At 51.2% G+C, this 17,798-nt stretch overlaps 1 protein-coding gene across 1 annotated transcript in view; it reads left to right on the plus strand.

The window, feature by feature from the left end:
- TMEM178B (transmembrane protein 178B) overlaps positions 1-17,798 on the plus strand; it is a 366,236-nt gene that overhangs the window by 315,991 nt on the left and 32,447 nt on the right. The window contains exon 3 of the mRNA XM_047095478.1: positions 8,541-8,678. Within this exon, the coding sequence (XP_046951434.1) occupies positions 8,541-8,678 (138 nt within the window). The remainder of the gene's footprint in view (positions 1-8,540; positions 8,679-17,798) is intronic.

Here is a 17,798-nt window from a genome sequence, read left to right on the forward strand (position 1 = left end):
GTCATTCCCTTCTGTGGTTTCTGCTGTTGATGTAGCCGTGGGACTACAGGTAGAAGGGAGTCTTGTGATTTTTTTTTTTTTTTTTTTTTTGGTGTGGGACTCTGCTTCTCACTTCTGGGCTTTCTCCCCCTTCAGCCTTCTCTTCCAGACACTTGGTTTAGCTGCTGACCCAGCTCTCATCAGGCGAGTACACATTTTGCAATTTGCCTCCCATTGTTTTGACGATGGATATGATTTGTATATGGCATCATCACATAATATCCCTATTTATGGCAGCTCTCTGATCCGGAGGTAGGGGTGAGGAGGAGGAAGCTTCAAGCCTGTCTTCTGACCCAGAAACCACCTCTTGGTTCTACAGCAACTACCTTTCCCCCCCACGATCTCTTCCTGACTTGGGGGTCGGTGTGGAAAGGTCTATGGGGTTCTAACCTGTGGGGTATTATGTGTCATTAAACTTTGTGGTAAGGAGCCCCCCATGCTGCACGGCTCTCTGTGATCTGGAACCTGGATATACACTGATGTTTTGTTTGTATGCAATAAACAACTATACTGGATTGTTAAGTGATAGTTACTTTTGGCGTTTAAAAATAAGATTGGAGGAGAGAGAAATTGGCTGCAAATCCCGGTGACATATGAGTCACCAAAGCGCGTTGAATTGGGCAGGTACATCCTCCTCTCCCTGCTTTATTCTGTGGTGTGCTCAGTTTTAGTAACCATTGCAGGGTGGGATGGTGATCTCATTTAGCCAACATTTATTGAGCACCTGTTTATGTCAGGCAATGTGCCGGGGACGGGAAGGACAAAAAACAAAAAAGAAAAAACCCAGACACGAGCACAGCCCTGAACAAGCTTGAATTTACTGGAAGGATTACAATAAGTCATGTGGGAAGAGCCTAGGCACCGAACACCAGCGTCTGCTGAAGTGTCCCATGCGTTTGCTTGTTGGCGACACCTTTGGGGATGAGGAGGAGCTTGCCAGGCGGAGTGTGGGGGCAGCCACGCTGGCAGAGAGCGCTGTGCCCTCAGGGAAAGGGGGGAAAGCGCCAGGCCTCTCTGGAACTCAGACCGCTGGGTTTCGAGCCCAGGGGGCCTTGGAGAAAGACGGAGATGCAGGGACAGGCAGAGGGCAGTTCTGAAGGGCCTTTCAGGGATCGGAGCAAGTCAAACCTGAGAGCTATTTTGTTTTCAGGTAAAAATTACTTTTTATTAAGTGTGGTTTTGAGAGAGAGAGAGGGTGAGCAGGGGAGGGGCAGAGAGAGAGGAAGAGAGAGGGAATCCCAGGCAGGGTCCGCACCAGCAGTGCGGAGCCCGACGTGGGGTTCCAACCCACAAACCATGAGATCACGACATGAGCCGAAATCAAGAGTCGGACGGAAGTGTAACCAACTGAGCCAGCCAGGCGCACCCCCCCCCCAAAGTATTCTTTAAATATAACAACATTATGCTGAGTCAACTTATACTCTAAGAGAAAACTGTAGGCAAAGTCCCCCATTAGCTACTTCTGTTTTGATTTTCGTTATCTCTACAGCAGAGTTGTGGTCTAGCCTGCGTCTGTCCCTTCCAGTCAGCCAAGTGCTCACTGGGACAGCCCGGGTTCAAATAGCCTCCAGGGCCAGCAGCACCCCGCTGTGAGCTGCCGCAGCCCTCCCGCTGTTTGGTGCACGCTCTGGGGTGGATGCCTATCAGTATTAATAAAAAAGAAAAATAGGGGTGCCTGGTCGGCTCAGCCGGTTAAGCATCCAACCTCGGCTCAGGTCATGATCTCACGGCTCGTGGGTTTGAGCCCCGAATCAGGCTCTGCGCTGACAGCTCAGAACCTGGAGCCTGCTTCCAATTCTGTGTCTCCCTCTCGTGCTCTGCCCCTCCCCTGCTCACTGTCTCACTCTCTCTCAAAAATAAACAAACATTGAAAAAAATCTTTTATTTATTTGTTTTTTTTTTTATTTTCTTTTAATTAAGAAAACAGAAAAGAAAACGAAAGCCTTCCCCTCAGCTTTTCTAGGTACCTTAGAGGCATAAGAACAGATTCCAGGAGGCTGTTCCCTCTGGGTACCCAGTGTTTAACTAGGGGCTAACCCCAACTTGTTACTCGGCCCATTTTATGCTTCCATACCACAAATGCAAGAGACTGGGAGCATGAAAAGAGGGAGCCGCTCTCAGTGACGTCCCTCTCTATTCACACCTGTGTAGCTCTAGCGTTGTGCCAGGTACTGTTCTAAGCAGTTGACACATATTAACTGATTTAATCCTCTTAAAAACCCTTTAAAGCAAGTTCTGTCCTAACCTCCACTCACAGATGTGGAGACCGCGATCCAGAGACAGAGGCTAACTGCTCAAGCTCGCACGGCCAGAATGTGGCAGGATAGTATTTGGAACCAGGCAGCCTGGTTCCCAGAATCCGTGCTTCCCTCCCCAGCTGTCACATCTCTGTGTGGCTACCCAGAGCCAGACCCCCACTTCAGAGATGGTTGCTGTGCCGTAATTGGTTCCTGGAATATTCCTTCTCATTTGAATCCATTTGTCCTGAGTTAATCCCACGGCTGGCATGTTCATTGCCAAGTCTCCATCTCTGTCTCTGTCTCTCTCTCTCCCTCCACCCCCTCCCTCCCTCTCTTTCTTGCCCCCCCCCACCTCTCTCTCCTCCCAGACTGATCCCTTGGGGCAAAAACACTTGAGTTTTGGCCTCACCATCTTGCTCTACCTTCCAGTTCCTGTGACCTTAAACCCCAAGGGACTGATGAATTCGTAAATGGATGACTAGCCACCCACCCTTTTCCACCCTTGCAGCCAGGGCGATGTGCTCATATCCTATCATGCAGAAGGCAGAGCTTCCAGCAAAGAAGGCTAAACCCATGTGGCCCGCAGAGGACCGTGGCCTTGCTGCTCACTCCACACCATGGTCTCTGGAGCCATTAATACAGTGTCCCCGCGCCCCCCCCCCATCTCCACTCTACCATCCCTGAGGGTCAGACGCATACTTACCCTCACCATTTCTTTTTTTTTTAACGAGGAAAAAAAATTACAATCATCATCATTTTTCTGTCTTTAAAGAGCAAATAGAAAGAGATGCAGAGCCCATATGTATTTTCCTTCTCTAAGTGGTATTTATTTAAATGCAGATATCCTGGTTTCCCGTGTAGAGTTGCGAGCAATACCTTTCAATTTAAATGTTAATAGGGGTGTAAAACTTCAAAATCAAAATTTTTCTGTGAGGGAGAACTGCTTTTTCTGGTTCTGTTTAATGGTTCTCCTGGCCTTTCGTCCTCCACCCTCCCTCATTATCTACCCCCTTCTGCCCAGCCTTTCCACTGCACAGAACTAAATTCCTTCTCTAAAAAGTTTGGAATGCACCTTTCTCATTTCAAAACTTAGAATGCGAAACATTAGGGTCACTGAATGCAGATGATGGGCTCAAACCCAAAAGGATTCGTGAGATGATTTTTCTTTATCTCCGCTTTGGCTGGCAGAGTCCGACTCATCATCCCGGGTTCTTTAAGGGGATTTATTCTTAGACCAGCTTCGCATAATATTTTAACGAGGCTTCAGATACCCGAGTGAGGTGTGTCCCCTTTTCTTTCTTTTCTAAGAAGGCAGGAAGAAACGGGGAACGAAATACAAGCTACGTAAGTACCTGGGTGCAGGGTACTGCTTTGGGACAGTGAGCAGTCACGGAGAATAAAAAAGACAGTTTCTTCCTCCCCAGGAGATAAAATTGGCACATAGGGTAGGTGCAGATGGGCAGGAAGGGGGCCGTCTTCTGCACGTGGGTCGTTCCACAGGCAGAGTGGTCCTCGGGATTTACTCAAGCGCAAACAGAAAGCAACCAAGGTGTAAAGACAATGGAAGTCATGAGTATTGCCTTTAAGTTGAGGTACTGCAAGCTTAATTCCCTTCCTAAGGACCTCATGGACCGAATTTTGCATATGAATGTGATACCCGGCTTCATCTTCCTTTTCTTTATTTTCTGGTTCCTTCATTTTCTCATTAATTATTTTTATCCTGGTTACACTGTGCGTGTGTTATAAGCCTCCTCGAGTCTTTTTCTTAGGAACATGATAGGATTGGTAATACATAAGTTGGAATTGATTTTATAATAAAAATTTCAGTGACTTTGATTCTGTTATTTTAAGGTGCTGTATTCTCCAGATAGTTCTTTTCGATGGACTCCTTCCTGTTCTTATTTCATGGAGGCCAAATACGTTTCATGTCTTGCCTCTCTGGGAATATTAATAATAATTTTGAGTTATTGCCTCTTCTCTGTGCAGCTCGTTTCCTAAAGTTCCTTTGCTCCCAGGTTATACGTACGTGGTTGGTGCTGTGTCGGCAGGTGACCCTGCCAAAGCTGTCTGGAAGCACCGAATGGGTGGCGGGCTTGTCCGTGGGACGCTCCCTTGCACGGTGGTCAGAGGGGCTTCCTGTCGGGCTCCTCCAGTGCTGAGTGCCTATCTAGGTCTTTCCTTTTGGGCTGGTCATCCCTGGAGAGACCTCTCCCAGTCCCCAGGCTGCACGGCAGAGGCCAGGCAGTCAGCTTCCGGGAGCTGAGGAGAAGGGGGCTAGGGTCCCAAGGGCAAGGATACAACATTCTGTATGTGAAGGGTCACTTCATCACCTATGTGGAATGGCCCTCACCGAGCCTGTCAACCGCCAGTGCTAAGCACCCCCACTCCAGGGAAAGAGAAGGGGAGGGGGGTCCCCTAGTGTCGCAGAGTGGATGAGGGATCGAGGGATCTAGTTCCATGTCAGACAACTTGCACCAAATCCTGCTTTTATTTATGTTCCTCCCCTGTGGGTAACTAACCGATCCAAAGGAACCTGTGGGTGCCAGTTCACGAGACTTTGGGGAGCTCCGAGGTTGGTTTTCTGCTTCAACGCTGCTGCCTCCAGTTTGGCTCCAGCCAAGCGCACCGTCCGCCAGCCTTGCTGCTTCCAGTCCTGTGTGTTGTCATCTCTCCTCTTTTCCCATCCGTGTGGATTCCCATCTTTGGAAAAAAAAAAAAAAAAAATCCCAGACCTATAGTTCTCCCTTTATTTGGGAGGAAGAAATGCTCAGTATGTTCTTTAACTGCATTATTAATTTTCTTTTCCCACACAGCTCACTCTTCCTTTATTTCACTGGTTTGTCAATGAATTCTTTAACTTCTTTAGGAGCACCTGGGTGGCTCAATAGGTTGAGCATCTGACTTGTGATTTTGGCTCAGGTCACGATCTCAGGTTCGTGGCATCGAGCCCCACGTGGGTCTCTGTGCTGACAGCTTGAAGCCTGCTTGGGATTCTCTCTCTCTCTCTCTCTCTCTCTCTCTCTCTCTCTCTCTCCCCTCTCCCTCTCCCTCTCCCTCTCCCTCTCCCTCCCTCTCTCTCCCTCTCCCTCCCTCTCTCTCCCTCTCTCTCCCTCTCTCTCCCTCTCTCACTCTCTCTCTCTTTCCCTCCCTCCTACCCTCTCCCTCCCTCTCTCTCTCTCTCCTCCCTCTCTCTCTCTCTCCCTCCCTCTCTCTCCCTCTCCCTCCCTCTCTCTCCCTCTCCCTCCCTCTCTCTCCCTCTCCCTCCCTCTCTCTCCCTCTCTCTCCCTCTCTCTCCCTCTCTCACTCTCTCTCTCTCTCTCCCTCCCTCCTACCCTCCCTCCCCTGCTCACTCTCTCAAAATAAATAAACTTTGGATTTTGCTTTCCTTGTCTGTAAAATAGGACTATTTCTTGTCCTGTGTTTGCAAGTTGTTGATGCAGCTGCCCTGAATTACCACGTGGGTCTGAGAACGAAATAACCAAACACACGTGCACGGCTCTGGCAAAATCAGACTCACGGGGTGACGGTAAAAATCCTCCCGGTCGGTGAAAATACTCAGGCCCGACCTCTGGTCTTCATCCTGCTTTTCCAGATCAGCAGCTTAGCACGGCCCTCGGCTTTGGCTGACAGAGTGCACCTAATCCGTGCTAGAGGGCCACGGCCCCTCCCGGGCCTGGGACACAGATGACTGTTACCGTCTCTGGACTTTTACAAGAGAAATGATTTTCCCGTGTCCCTGACGTTGTGCCTTTTCCTGTAAGTTAAACACTTTGCTTTCCTCCACCAACCATGATAGCCTTCCCTCTTTCTCCGATTCGCATTTCCTTTTCCTGCCCAGCCCAGTTTTCCATCTCTGGTCCGGGGGGACACACCTTACCGGACACATCGTCCACTTAATCCCCCAGGCAATCTCCCGTGGATCTGCAGGGGCTGAAGCTCGGTAAGGCTTCTCCATGAGCGAGGCCAAGTGCAGTGGGAGGGGCCAGGTGGTTTCAGCAGTGCTGTCCATCTCTGATGTTGCCAAAGGAACCAAGATTTTGGAAGCCCTTCATGCACTGAAAAGGGGCATAGAGTGAAATTTCCTGATCTGTTTAAGGGGGTGTAAGCCTACTTTAATCCAAAAATACCCCGAGCTCTCCTCCGCCGCTCTCACCACCTCCTTGCCCTTGACCACAGTGGAGAGTGGATGCAGCACTTCCGGGAGTCCGTCCAAATGGACTCACACATCAAGGGATGCTCTCCTCCACCTAGGAGGCAGCTCCGGCCTGGCTCACGCGAGGGTCTGGGGCGGCGCCTGAGGAAGAAGGGCTGAGACAGGTGGCAGGACGACCAGGGCAGTTAGATCACGGGGTACGAGGTGGTGCCTGTGCAGCTGGCAAGACTGTGCCTCCCTCCTCACCTCAAGCTGGCTGTGGGTGCCCGCGCACCAAGCGGGGAGCCGGCTCGGGAAGCGGGGTGCACGTCTGAGTGCCGCGATCGAGTGATGCCCTCCGTGCAGCTTCCTCGGACACCGTGGTGATCGGAGCCATCTGTAGTGTGGCACGATGATGAGGCATTGCTGGCAGTTCACATACGTGACAGGAACGGGCATTACTTCTACCCGGTGCGGCAGGCATTCCTGGTCGGGCAGGGGAGGACAGAGGAGGACGGGTAGAGCAGGAACGTGCTCCGTGGGTGGATTTCTGCCTCTGCAACAGGGTCCTGTCCTGCCCCTTGTGCGAGCTGCTTTCCTTTGCCCCTCCCTCCCCGCCTCCAGCCAGCCTCCTGGGGGCGCTGCCAGGGTCTCATCCTCCGTGTCAGGTCAGGGAGCGTGGACCAAATCCCTCTTCCGAGGGGAGAAGGCCAGGGTTTCTCTAGCCTGACTGTGCCAGGATCTGCCGTAGCTCCCGATGGGGGTGACTGGAGTGACAGAGGAACAGAGCGGGCAGGGCGCCCTCGCGGTGCCTGGAGACCTGCCAGGCATTTGTAGGCATGAGGCGAGATCACCCTGTGCTTCCACGGGTGTGGATGTGGTTAGCTGTCAGGTGCCCTCACTTCCACTCCCTGAGAGGGAGGAGTGCCCGTGGGGCCCTCCAGGCTGTCCCGGCAAGCCCCGGGGCAGAGGCTGGGCAGATGGCTTGCTCCTGTTTGGAGCCCCATTGGTGGGGCTGGGGCTGGGGCTGGGGCTGGCAGATGGGCTTTGCACAAACTGCAGAGGTAGGCAGGGAGCGGCAGGCTGGCAAGGCTGGGGCAGGGTGGAGGGAGTCAAGGACTAGCAGCGAGGAGGTGAGGAGGAGGGAGGTAAGAAGGCTGGACGCCAGGGAGGGAGCGTGAGGCTGGTGGGGATGCCCTGGAGGGCAGTGGAGAGAGCCAGGAGGAAGCCGCACCTAGCAAGAGGCTGACAGGTGACAGTATCTCTGCCCTCTCCCTTCCACTAACAACACCGCCTTTCCAGACCACCCTCCTCGCCGTACCCGCATCGGCTTTGGGCGGTGGGGTCAGCGAGGCGTGGAACGGGGAAAGGCCGGACCTAGAAAGCTGGGCTGACCTGGGGTCCGCGGGAGCTGAAGAGGCCTGCTCGGGGGCTCGGTCTGAGAGCAGCAAGTTTGGCTCTCCGCCCTGCAGCCCCACGTGCGGGGAAAGCTGAGCCCCTGCCAGCTGGCTTAGAGGGAAGGAACAGGACACCGCCAGCAGCTTCCTCCTCGCACTGGACCTCCTGGAGAGCCCCGTCAGCCCTGGAGGGAAGAGAGGGAGCGCTCGGCAGGTGCAGCCCATCTGCCGAGCCCCCGCCCTCCACTAAAGGCCCGTTTCTTCCTGAGAGGTGAATGATGCTGTGGTTAGCACCTAGGAGCCATCCGGATCTGGGTTGGATGCCTTGTTCTGGTACTCAGTAGCCGTAAGGCTTTCAGCAGCTGACTCCGTTTTTCCAATAAGGATAAAGGCAGTTCCTGTTGCAGACCGTTGGGCCTGGTGCTTGGGAACGACAGCGCTGCACCTGGCACAAAGGTGCGTAAGAAGTGACGCCGATTGGGACGGCAGTCTCTCCTTGTGCCTGCCAGCCAAACTGTCCTGGCATGCTTTTCGCACCTGAGGAGAGTTACCGCCAGGGGCCCTCTCTCCTGTACAAAAGAGGCTCAGTTGTGCAAGCTTGTCTGAAAAGGGTATGTTGCCTTCCCGCCCCTGCAGTGTGCCACCCTCTCCCTTTTTACCCGGGGCCGGGATGCACCCTGACTGCGAGTTCTAGGTTCCGATGCTAACTGTTGCCCACTCGCTTCCCCACAGACCTGCGCAGGATGACCGCCGGCTTCATGGGCATGGCGGTGGCCATCATCCTCTTCGGCTGGATCATCGGCGTGCTGGGCTGCTGCTGGGACCGAGGCCTTATGCAGTATGTAGCAGGGCTTCTCTTCCTCATGGGAGGTAAGGCCTCAGGCTTGGGGAGCTGCTGGGGAGCCAAGGTCCTGGCTCCTGGGATTCTGGGAGAATGGCTAGGGGACACGCATTCATTCATTCATCAGACATGTTTTGAGCTCCTTTTAGCCATCCGTCGCTGCGCCAGCTTCTGGGGATGCAAACGCTGATAAGATCTGGTCCTCAGCTCTTGAGGGGCTGACCGCCTGGTGTGGGAGACTGTGAGGTTATGGCACTGAAAGAGAGGTATCAGACTGGGGGTGAGCGTGAACTCAGAAAATGCTCAGGCCTTTTATGCAGATATTGGACTTTGGGATGGGAAGCAGGTGCTATTTGGGTAGTTCCTGTTTAAAAGCCCATCCTCACCTTTGATTTACGAGTCCTAAATTCTGCTAAATTCTGCCAAATAAGGCACTCTAAGGGTGGTAGGACCAGGCTAGACCTTTGTCATATCTGTCTCCCTTACTCTCTGCTAGTGTCATGGCCATTGAACTGATCCAGTGTCCTTATAAAGGATTATAGATACAGAGAACTGTATGGCTATGCAGGAGTAGGTTCCAGTCCATGGAAAGCAAAGTCAATCCATGCTCTGCATGCGCCTGTCTTCCCTGACGTCTCAGTCCAGACCTGAGGTTAACCATCAGATACATTCCTCACAGTCTACTCCGCAAGAAGTGGATTGATGCACCGTGTGGAGCTAGGTGGAGGGGGAGCTGAGCTTGAATAGCAGGAATTAGACATATTTATGGGAAGAAAGGAAAGTGAGTCCTACAGATGGAAACGATGTCAGCTAGACTTTAGGCACCACATGCTTATGACCAGCTCAAGTTCCCTTTGTGAAGGGCCTGACTCCGGGTTTCTGAGCAGAGATGGCAGGTGAAGGACTGGGTCAGGCTGGGGAAAGGTAATGGCCGTCCCTCTGGGTGCACGGAGAGATGTCTGGGGCTGGTGAGCTATCGGTTGGGAGAGGGGGAGAATTGCAGGATTCGTCTTGGGGCCTGACAGTTTGCCCTTTTACCACTGAAGCACAGCCATTCTGAGCCAAAGACAAGACAGGGCTTTCCAGGGTGCCCCAGGCTGACAGAACCCTCTGCCCCCAGAGTCCGATGTCCCGTGCTTGCAGTCATGAGGGAGGGAGGGAGGGGGGATCCCTAGCAGTCCCTACACCCCTTCTTCTGGTCTCCCATGGAGACAGGCCCGCAAGACCTGCCAGTCCTTTTTCCGTGCCTCATATCCTCAGTGAAGCAGGGGTCGGGCTCAGCCCCTAGCCTCCGCACTCCTTTTTCGCCACAGTGGAGACCTTTTTGTGTCCACCTTCCAGTCAGAATCTCCCATGGACCCTGAAATGTAAAAAGATAAAAGTAGAGTGGCCCTGTTTGTAGTGAGTGTTCTCTCTAAGACGCTTTTGGTTATACAGAGATAGGCTCCAGTAAAACAGGGCTTTTCTAAGGCTCTAGAAAGGTCTCCTAGGAATCGGAGAAAAGCTGAGCAAACAGGCCGCAGGCAGAGCAGGAATCCTGGAGCTCTAGGCACTGACACTCTTTCATCCCCACCCTTCTGAGTTGTTCCCAGCCCCTTCTGCACACACTGCCTGCTCTCCAGGCCAGGCGCACAGCCCACATCCTGTGTGACTGTGCCGCGTCTCCAGGACTCTGGTGACCTCCTTCCCTGCGGCTCAAGTCAGCTTCTAGACACAGAGACAGAGAGAGAGAGAGGTAATGTGATTAGCCCATTTATCCTCCCTGGCCAGGTCACACACCATTGGTCAGGCAGTAAACGGGCCAGAACTGAGTGACCATGGCTGGGCCAACAGCTGTGAGCAGGGTGGGGTCAGGGGCGCTTCCTGCTCCCCTGAGACATAGGTGAGAACTCTCCCAGGAGAAGGTGTAGGGGCAGAGGGAGGGGTGCCTGGAACCCTGCCCACAACCAGCAAGCCCGGGGCTCTGGAGAAGACAGTCTGAAAGCTTGGAATGATGAGGAATCAGAGGAATCCCTCAGAGTGGATGAGTGAGCGCATTGCTCACCTTGTGTTCTCAGTCACTGCACATTCCAATCACCTGAAAAGCCCTTAAAAACACTGATGCTGGGCCCTCACCGCAGAGCAGCCCAAGCAGGACTTCTGGGGGTGATCCTCATGTGCAAGCAGGGCGAGAGCCTGAGGAATAGCTGAACTTTCAAGCTCTCTCCGGTTGTAAAATGTTATGCTTCTAGGGATGAGCCAATTGGCCAAGACCTCTCACGATTTGTTTTCTTTCTTCCCTCCACTCCCGCACCTCTGTGACTGTTTCTCAAAGCCTTATGCAGCAAGAGATGGGCAGGTGCCACGACAGGGCTTCAGTTATTCCTGTGGAGACCTAGCCGAGCCCTGGTTACTGAGGGGCTCAGCGAAATCTGCCTTCTAGGACACGCGCTGTATTTTTTTATTACGGCAAAATCATAGTTCATGATAAAATGTTAGCATCAAGAAGAGCTTCGGGGAAGTTGCTGTTCTAAGAGCTGTTTCTTGCCAACTGGGACACCGCCCTGGTTGGAGTTAACCCGTTCCCTCCAGCCTGGAGCTTCGTTCGCTGGGTCCATAAGTAGGGCTGTGCCCTCCCACAAGAGGCTAGGGAGAGAGGTGGTGTCCACACACCTCGTGGGCACCATCGGGCCAGGCTCCCATGGAGGAGAACAAGGACAAAGCCACGAAGAGCTGATCCCTTGAACAGTGGTCTTTTGGGGAAGCTGAAGCTCCCAAGGGTGGGAGAACACTCTCTTCTGCCTCGAGCTAGTGTCCTTTCCAACTAGGCCAGACACAGCCGTGGGGGGCCAGATGCCCAGAGCAGCTGCCATCTCCTGACCCCGTGAATTTGGCTCGGTTAGGAGCTAGAGAGGGAGCCGACTGAGGAACAGACGCGGTCCTTCCCCGATCCCTGCTCAGCAGAGAGATCTACTAGAGAGGCCCGGGTGTCAACCCCGAAAGATGCTTTGGCCTATAGAACCCCGTGTGTCAAAGAGCCCTTTCAGCACCAAACCCTCCCAGCACCTGACCTGTCCCTGGCCCCTGGGAATCAACCTTCTAGGATTAGGCTGTTGAGGTGCTTGGAGAGTCCACTACCAGTGACAGCCACGTCATGGATATGGCAAAACAGTCAGTCACTCGGACTCCGGGTATTTGTGGCAAAAAGGTCTCACAGCCCTAGCTTTCCCCCAGATTGGCATTCCAGGCATCTGTACTGAGCACGGGCTGGTGCCCCAAGGATTAGATTGAGTGACAACAACAGCTGGTGGGGACCAACGGCAGCATTTGGGCTGGTGCTGGCCAGGCAAGGGCGTGGTGAACAGGTGGAAGAAGAAGGGTCAGCAAGAATGAAAAAGGTAAATTTGGAGTCAAGAGTCCAAGATGGAATTTTACCTGATATTAGTTGAAACTACCAGGGCCAAAAAAAAAAAAAACAAAAAACCAACAGAATTCCATTAACCTCTTCTCTGTTCCAACGCGAAAGAGGATGGCCCACCCTGGGCCCGACTCTCTTCCAGATTTAACTAGTTCCTGGTTAAACAGAGGGTACCCCGCACCTTGGGAAACAACTAGCAACAAATTGTTTAATTAACACTCAGCGCAGAGGAGGCAATTAATTAAGTAGGGTGAATTAGTCGGGCCGGGGGCTGGGGGCAGTGGGTGGGATCCAGTGTCCCCTTTGCCAGAGCCTCCGGGAGAGAATCTGGCCCGGCGTGGCACGGCACCAACTGGGTGCAAGAAACTACCAGAGCCGCGTGTCTTGATGAGTCATCAGTGGTATTCAGAATCACAGGAACAAGATGACACGGGGAAAAGACAGCGCGGTGGGGGAGCCTGGGGCGGCTACGGTTGCTTGTAATTCACCCACTGGGCACCCTCAGAGCCACCACAGGGCCCACATCCACAAGATGAGTGTGAACTTCCAGCCCACACCCCACCCCCGCCACACGCCCTCTCACACACTCCTGCGGGACATCCGCCCTCTCCACCACCACTCAGGTCCAAGCCTCTGTGAGCTTTTTGCTAATCCTGGAGCCTCCTATCTAGATGCCGTGACGCCACCCTGGCACCCAGCAATCAGTCCTTCGCAGAGTTAACATAATGCTTTTAAAACTGTGAGTCAGGTATGTCACTTATCTGCCACCAGTGCTCCAAAGGCTTCTTCTAGTCAAAGTGAAAATAAAATCCAAAATCTTCACCCTTTTTCAAAAGCAGTCTTAGCCAGCTTGGGCTGCTGTAACAAAATACCAGAGATTGGATGGCTTACAAACAACAGAAATTTATTTCTTCCTGTTCTGGAGGCTGGGAAGTCCACGATCAATGTGCTGGCACATTCTGCATCTGGTGAGAACCACTTTCTGGTTCACAGGCTGGCGCCTTCCTGCTGTGTCCTCAGGTGGCGGAAGGAGCCGGGGGGCTCCGTGGGGCCTCTTGCATGAGACCGCTGATCCCAGTCATGAGGACACCACCCTTGTGACCTAATCATGTCCCCAAATCGCCGCCTCCTAATTCTATCACCTCAGGGGTAATATCGCCACATATGAATCCTAGGGGCAACCAGACATTCTGTCCTTAATGGAAGCCCACGTCATCTGGCTCATACTATCCCCCCAGCCCTCCCTTGCCTGCTTTCAGGTCAGTCCAGCCGCCCGGCTGCCTTTCCTGGAGCACACGGGGCTTCGCTGCAAGGCCCTGGGCTGACTGCCGCCTTTGCTCACGGCGTCCCCCCTGCACGGGCCTCCTGGCTGGGTCCTTCCTCGGACTCAGACTCCGGCTTAAAAGTCACCCCAAGAAGGGGCTTCCTTGACCGCCCAAATTCATGGCGCCACCTAGTCACTCTCTACATTTTCATTAATTCAACTTTCTACGGCACAGTCAGGGCTTTCTGAAATGTTTGTTGTTGTGTCGTGGTTTCAGTTTTTTTGTTTGTTTTTTAGCAGCTTAAAGCAAACATGTATTGTCTCACAGTTTTTACAGATCAGAATTTCAAGCACAGTTTAATTGGGCTCTCGGCTCTGGGACTCACAAAATGGCAGTCAAGGTGTCTGTAGCAGGGGCTCTGGTCTCCTCTGAGCCCAGGGTCCTCTTCCAGGGTTCACAGTGTTGTGGGTGGGATTCATTTCCCTGCAGCTACAGAATTCTAGGAAGCTTGCATATTCGGGGCCAGCAGGAGAGAGGCCCGGACTTCCTCCCTCTCAGACCTTCAGATCCCCTTTTTTGTTTTAATAGATCCATTTTTTAGATTTATAATTTTAGATTTACAGAAAAATGGAGCAGACAGTAAAGAGAGTTCCCATATTACCCTCTGCCCCTGTGCATGGTTTCCATTACTATTAACATCTTGCATTAGCATAGTCTGTTATAATTAATAAATATTGATAAATTATTATTAACGGATGTCCACAGTTTATTCAGATTCTCTATGTTTTTACCTGATATCTATCCATCTAGTTGTCACATCTCCTTAGGCTCCCTGGGGCTGGAGTTATTTCTCAGACCGTCCTTGTTTTAATGACCTCAGCAATTCCGCAGAGCGCTGCCCATCCATAGAGCAGTCTGGCCCCTCTGCTGGAACTTGCCTGATTTTTGTGCGTGATTAGGCCGAGTAGTGGGTTTGGGAGGAAAAAGGGCAGAGGTCAAGTGTCATTCCATCACATCGTGTTACAAGTACAACCTGCCCACGTGATTCATGACACTGCCTCTGATCACCCGGTTGAAGTCGTGTGTGTGGGTTTCTCTACTGCAGAGTTACTCTCTTTTCCCTCTGTCCATACTCTTCTCTTTGGAAGGATGTCACCAGGCACAGCCCATCCCTGAGGACTGGGGAGTTCGACTCCCTCTCCTTTAGGGCAGAGTATCTACTTAAGGTATTTGGAATTCTTCTATAAGGGAGATTTGCCTCTCTTCCCCACTTGAAAATTTTTTCAATTTAAAAAAATTTTTTAAATATTTGTTTATTTTTGAGAAAGAGACAGAGAGTGAGTGGGGGAGGGGCAGAGAAAGAGGGAGACACAGAATCCGAAGCAGGCTCCAGGCTCCAAGATGTCAGCACAGAGCCCGATGCAGGGCTTGAACCCACACACTGTGAGATCATGACCTGAGCCGAAGTCGGACGCTTAACTGACTGAGCCACCCAAGCGTCCCTCTCTTTTCCATTTATAAATTGATTCAGTCATTTATTTATATCAGTGTGGACTTGTGGATATTAATTTTTTACTTTGGTTTATAATCCAATTCTAGATTTGTTTTAGTGCCCCAGCTTCAGCTTTAGCCATTGGGAACTCTTTCAGGTGGCCCTGTGCCTCTTTGACATCAATGTGGGTTTTGGTTGTTGTTTTGTTTTGAGGGGGTTTTTGAGCCCCTGTTACTTTTTGGCATACCACAAGGTACTCCAGGCTCATCTATGTTTCCTGCCCAGACCTAGGATGAGCCATTTCTCCAAGGAGCCCTGGTTCCTTTTGTTGGACAATGGTGTTAGACACCAAGATCTGGGCCCTAGGTGTCTGCAGTGTGTTTGTTCATTGCCTCTCTCCCCCACTTAACATGTAAGCTCCAGAACCTTGCTCACCTTGTTCTCTAAGGTATCCCCCAAGTTGAGAACAGTGTCTGCACTCTCAAATATCTTTTGAATGCGTGCATTGCAAAAATGAATTGTGTGTAACAGAGAGAAAGTATTTTGTCTCAGTGGAACAGCTATCCTTGAAAAAGTACGCTGCCTTATTTTCTGTTCCTGGTCTAATCTGCTCCCCCTCTGTGGGATTCCTTATCCTCTTTCTCTCTTTATTTGAACAGTCCCAAGGTCTCTATACGTCTGTTATAAAATGTCTTAAATTCCCTTTGGAAGTAGGGTATGAATTGTACATGAATTCATGAAGCGCTTTGTCTTTAATGGGGGCTCAAGAGTGCCAAGAATGGAAGGAACTTTAGAGACCATCCACTGTGATCCACCGTCTGTGTCTCTAGATCAGAGTAGTTGTGTCATTTGTCCCAGGCCCCCCAGCTAGTGAACTGCAGCACTAGAGCCAGAGCTGGCCTGTGACAGAAGTTCATCCTGCTGCGTGGGCTTTCGGCTCCGTGTTGAAGGTCCACATGACCCCGGGCCCCACACCCATCTTCCCACCCTGGCACGGCTCCAGGCTGTGCTTCTACGCAGGTTCCAGTCCCAGAATCTCACTCCATTCCCTTTCTTTTCTTCCTTTCTCAAAGCACAAAGGGGCATCTGGAGGAGATCATGGCCAGAATGGAGGGCACAGGTGGTAATGGGAAAAGGAAATCATGAAAGGTCCTTTTCCTACCACCTGTGACCAGTGTGGCCTTTTCTACCTTCCCAGTCAGTCAAGGGGAGCGAAGAGAATGCCCTGAAGGAGTTCGAGCTATCAAGTTTGAGTGATTGCAGTGGTTTGCACACCAACGAGGCCAGATGTCACCCCTTCCACTAGGCTCACCGGAAAGCGGTTCAGCTGTACAGTTAACCCCCAGATACTCCTCTTCTGATAGACAAAAACCTTGATAAAGGTCCAGCAATTCTGAGAACTTACAAGCCTAAAATGGAAAGTCTGAGGCAATAGGACTGGGGGAATTGCCATTTTTTTCCTGAGGGACTATGGCCATTAGGTGATGATGTGATTTGGGGGATGCCCACAAAGTACAACAACATCCAGGGCTCCCATCAGCCTCTCCCCACTATCACTCCTAGTTCCAGCACTACTTAGAAACGTGGCTAGGACTGCATCTCTATAAGTCCCAGAGGCACCGTGCCTCCAACTTCATGACCGTGGGTTATTACTTCATGACTCATGGGTAAGAAGAGGGAGACCATATAAATTAGATATTCTGAGTTGGAGGAGAGAGTAAATTCAATAACTCAATGACTTACAATGCTGCAAAGCTTATAAAACCCTCAGTAAACGGTAGCTGTTACTGTTATATGTATGCCCTAAGTGAAGTCCATTCTAATAGGCAGAGAAGTATCTATAATCTACCGTGACCAAACAAGGGCATAAAACCCATCTACTTACCCTGCGAAACTGCTTTTATAGGTTCATGTGAGATTTCACTAGATCATCACAACTCTCTTCTTGGCTTTTTGTCTTACAACATTTCCTATAAAATCCTGAGCAGAGATTCACAAACTACTTCATACCCTGGAATAAGTCTTGCCTTTTGGAAGGTGCATATTTGAATATTTATTAGCATTTGATAATTACATTCACAACAAAGATATTTGGGGGAGGAGACACATTGCCAGGGGGATTAAGAAATAACCTACACATTTACCTAAAGTAGAACGAGTGGCCAGGATCAATCACTCCAGCCACCCAGGCAGCAGAAGGGCTTCACTTTCACCTGAAGAACTAGAACAGATCCGAAGGAGTTCCAGCTGGAAAAAATCTGAAGGAGTTCCGTCCTTGCCACCCAAGGGGACCTGCCTCCATTATAGATTTGCACTTCAGAGGAGACTAGTAAGCAGCCTTGGTCCTGTAAACCCAAGTCTGGTCAGTAAAGGCCGTACCAGGATGCCTACAACCTGCCCACCAAACACTCAGCAAAGCCACGGTGCTACATAGTCTCCAGAACCGGGGGAAGCTTTGTCATTAAATTCCCGGAAGGGAATGCTAAGACAGAAATCAGACCCTAGAAGGAGGTGGAAAGTAGGGTGGACGGTGAAGGTATCTATGAGATCTCATGGGAGGAACCAACCTTCGTCTCTTGGATGTCCCTGTGCACACGTGACCATGAGCTACCTTCCTTCCATTCCCCGCCACCAAACTAAAGTTTTCTTTGTTCAGGAAGTAGAATCATGCAACTAAAAGGGAAAATTATAGTTTTGCCATGAAAAACTAGTCCAGGACTAACGGAGCCTTGGACTGGCCTTGTGACTTACGAAAGTTACTTAACCACCTTTCATGTATTGCTTCAACTTTCTCATCTGTAAAGAGGGCTAATGATGGTACCTACCAGAAGCATAGCAGTTGTGAGAATTCTAGAGTTCACTCATGTGAAGGGCTTAGGACAATTCCTAGTGCTGTTCTCAAAAAAATTTTGAGATATTATTGTTTTAGCTACCTTTTTTTTAAACAGCCACCTTCAATGACACACTGCTCTGAACAGTCTTATCCTATCACTGC

The sequence above is a fragment of the Lynx rufus genome, unplaced genomic scaffold (genome assembly GCF_022079265.1).
Source record: "Lynx rufus isolate CCGP_SWC_20201006 ecotype Redwood Valley unplaced genomic scaffold, mLynRuf1.p SCAF_4, whole genome shotgun sequence".
NCBI lineage: Eukaryota > Metazoa > Chordata > Mammalia > Carnivora > Felidae > Lynx > Lynx rufus.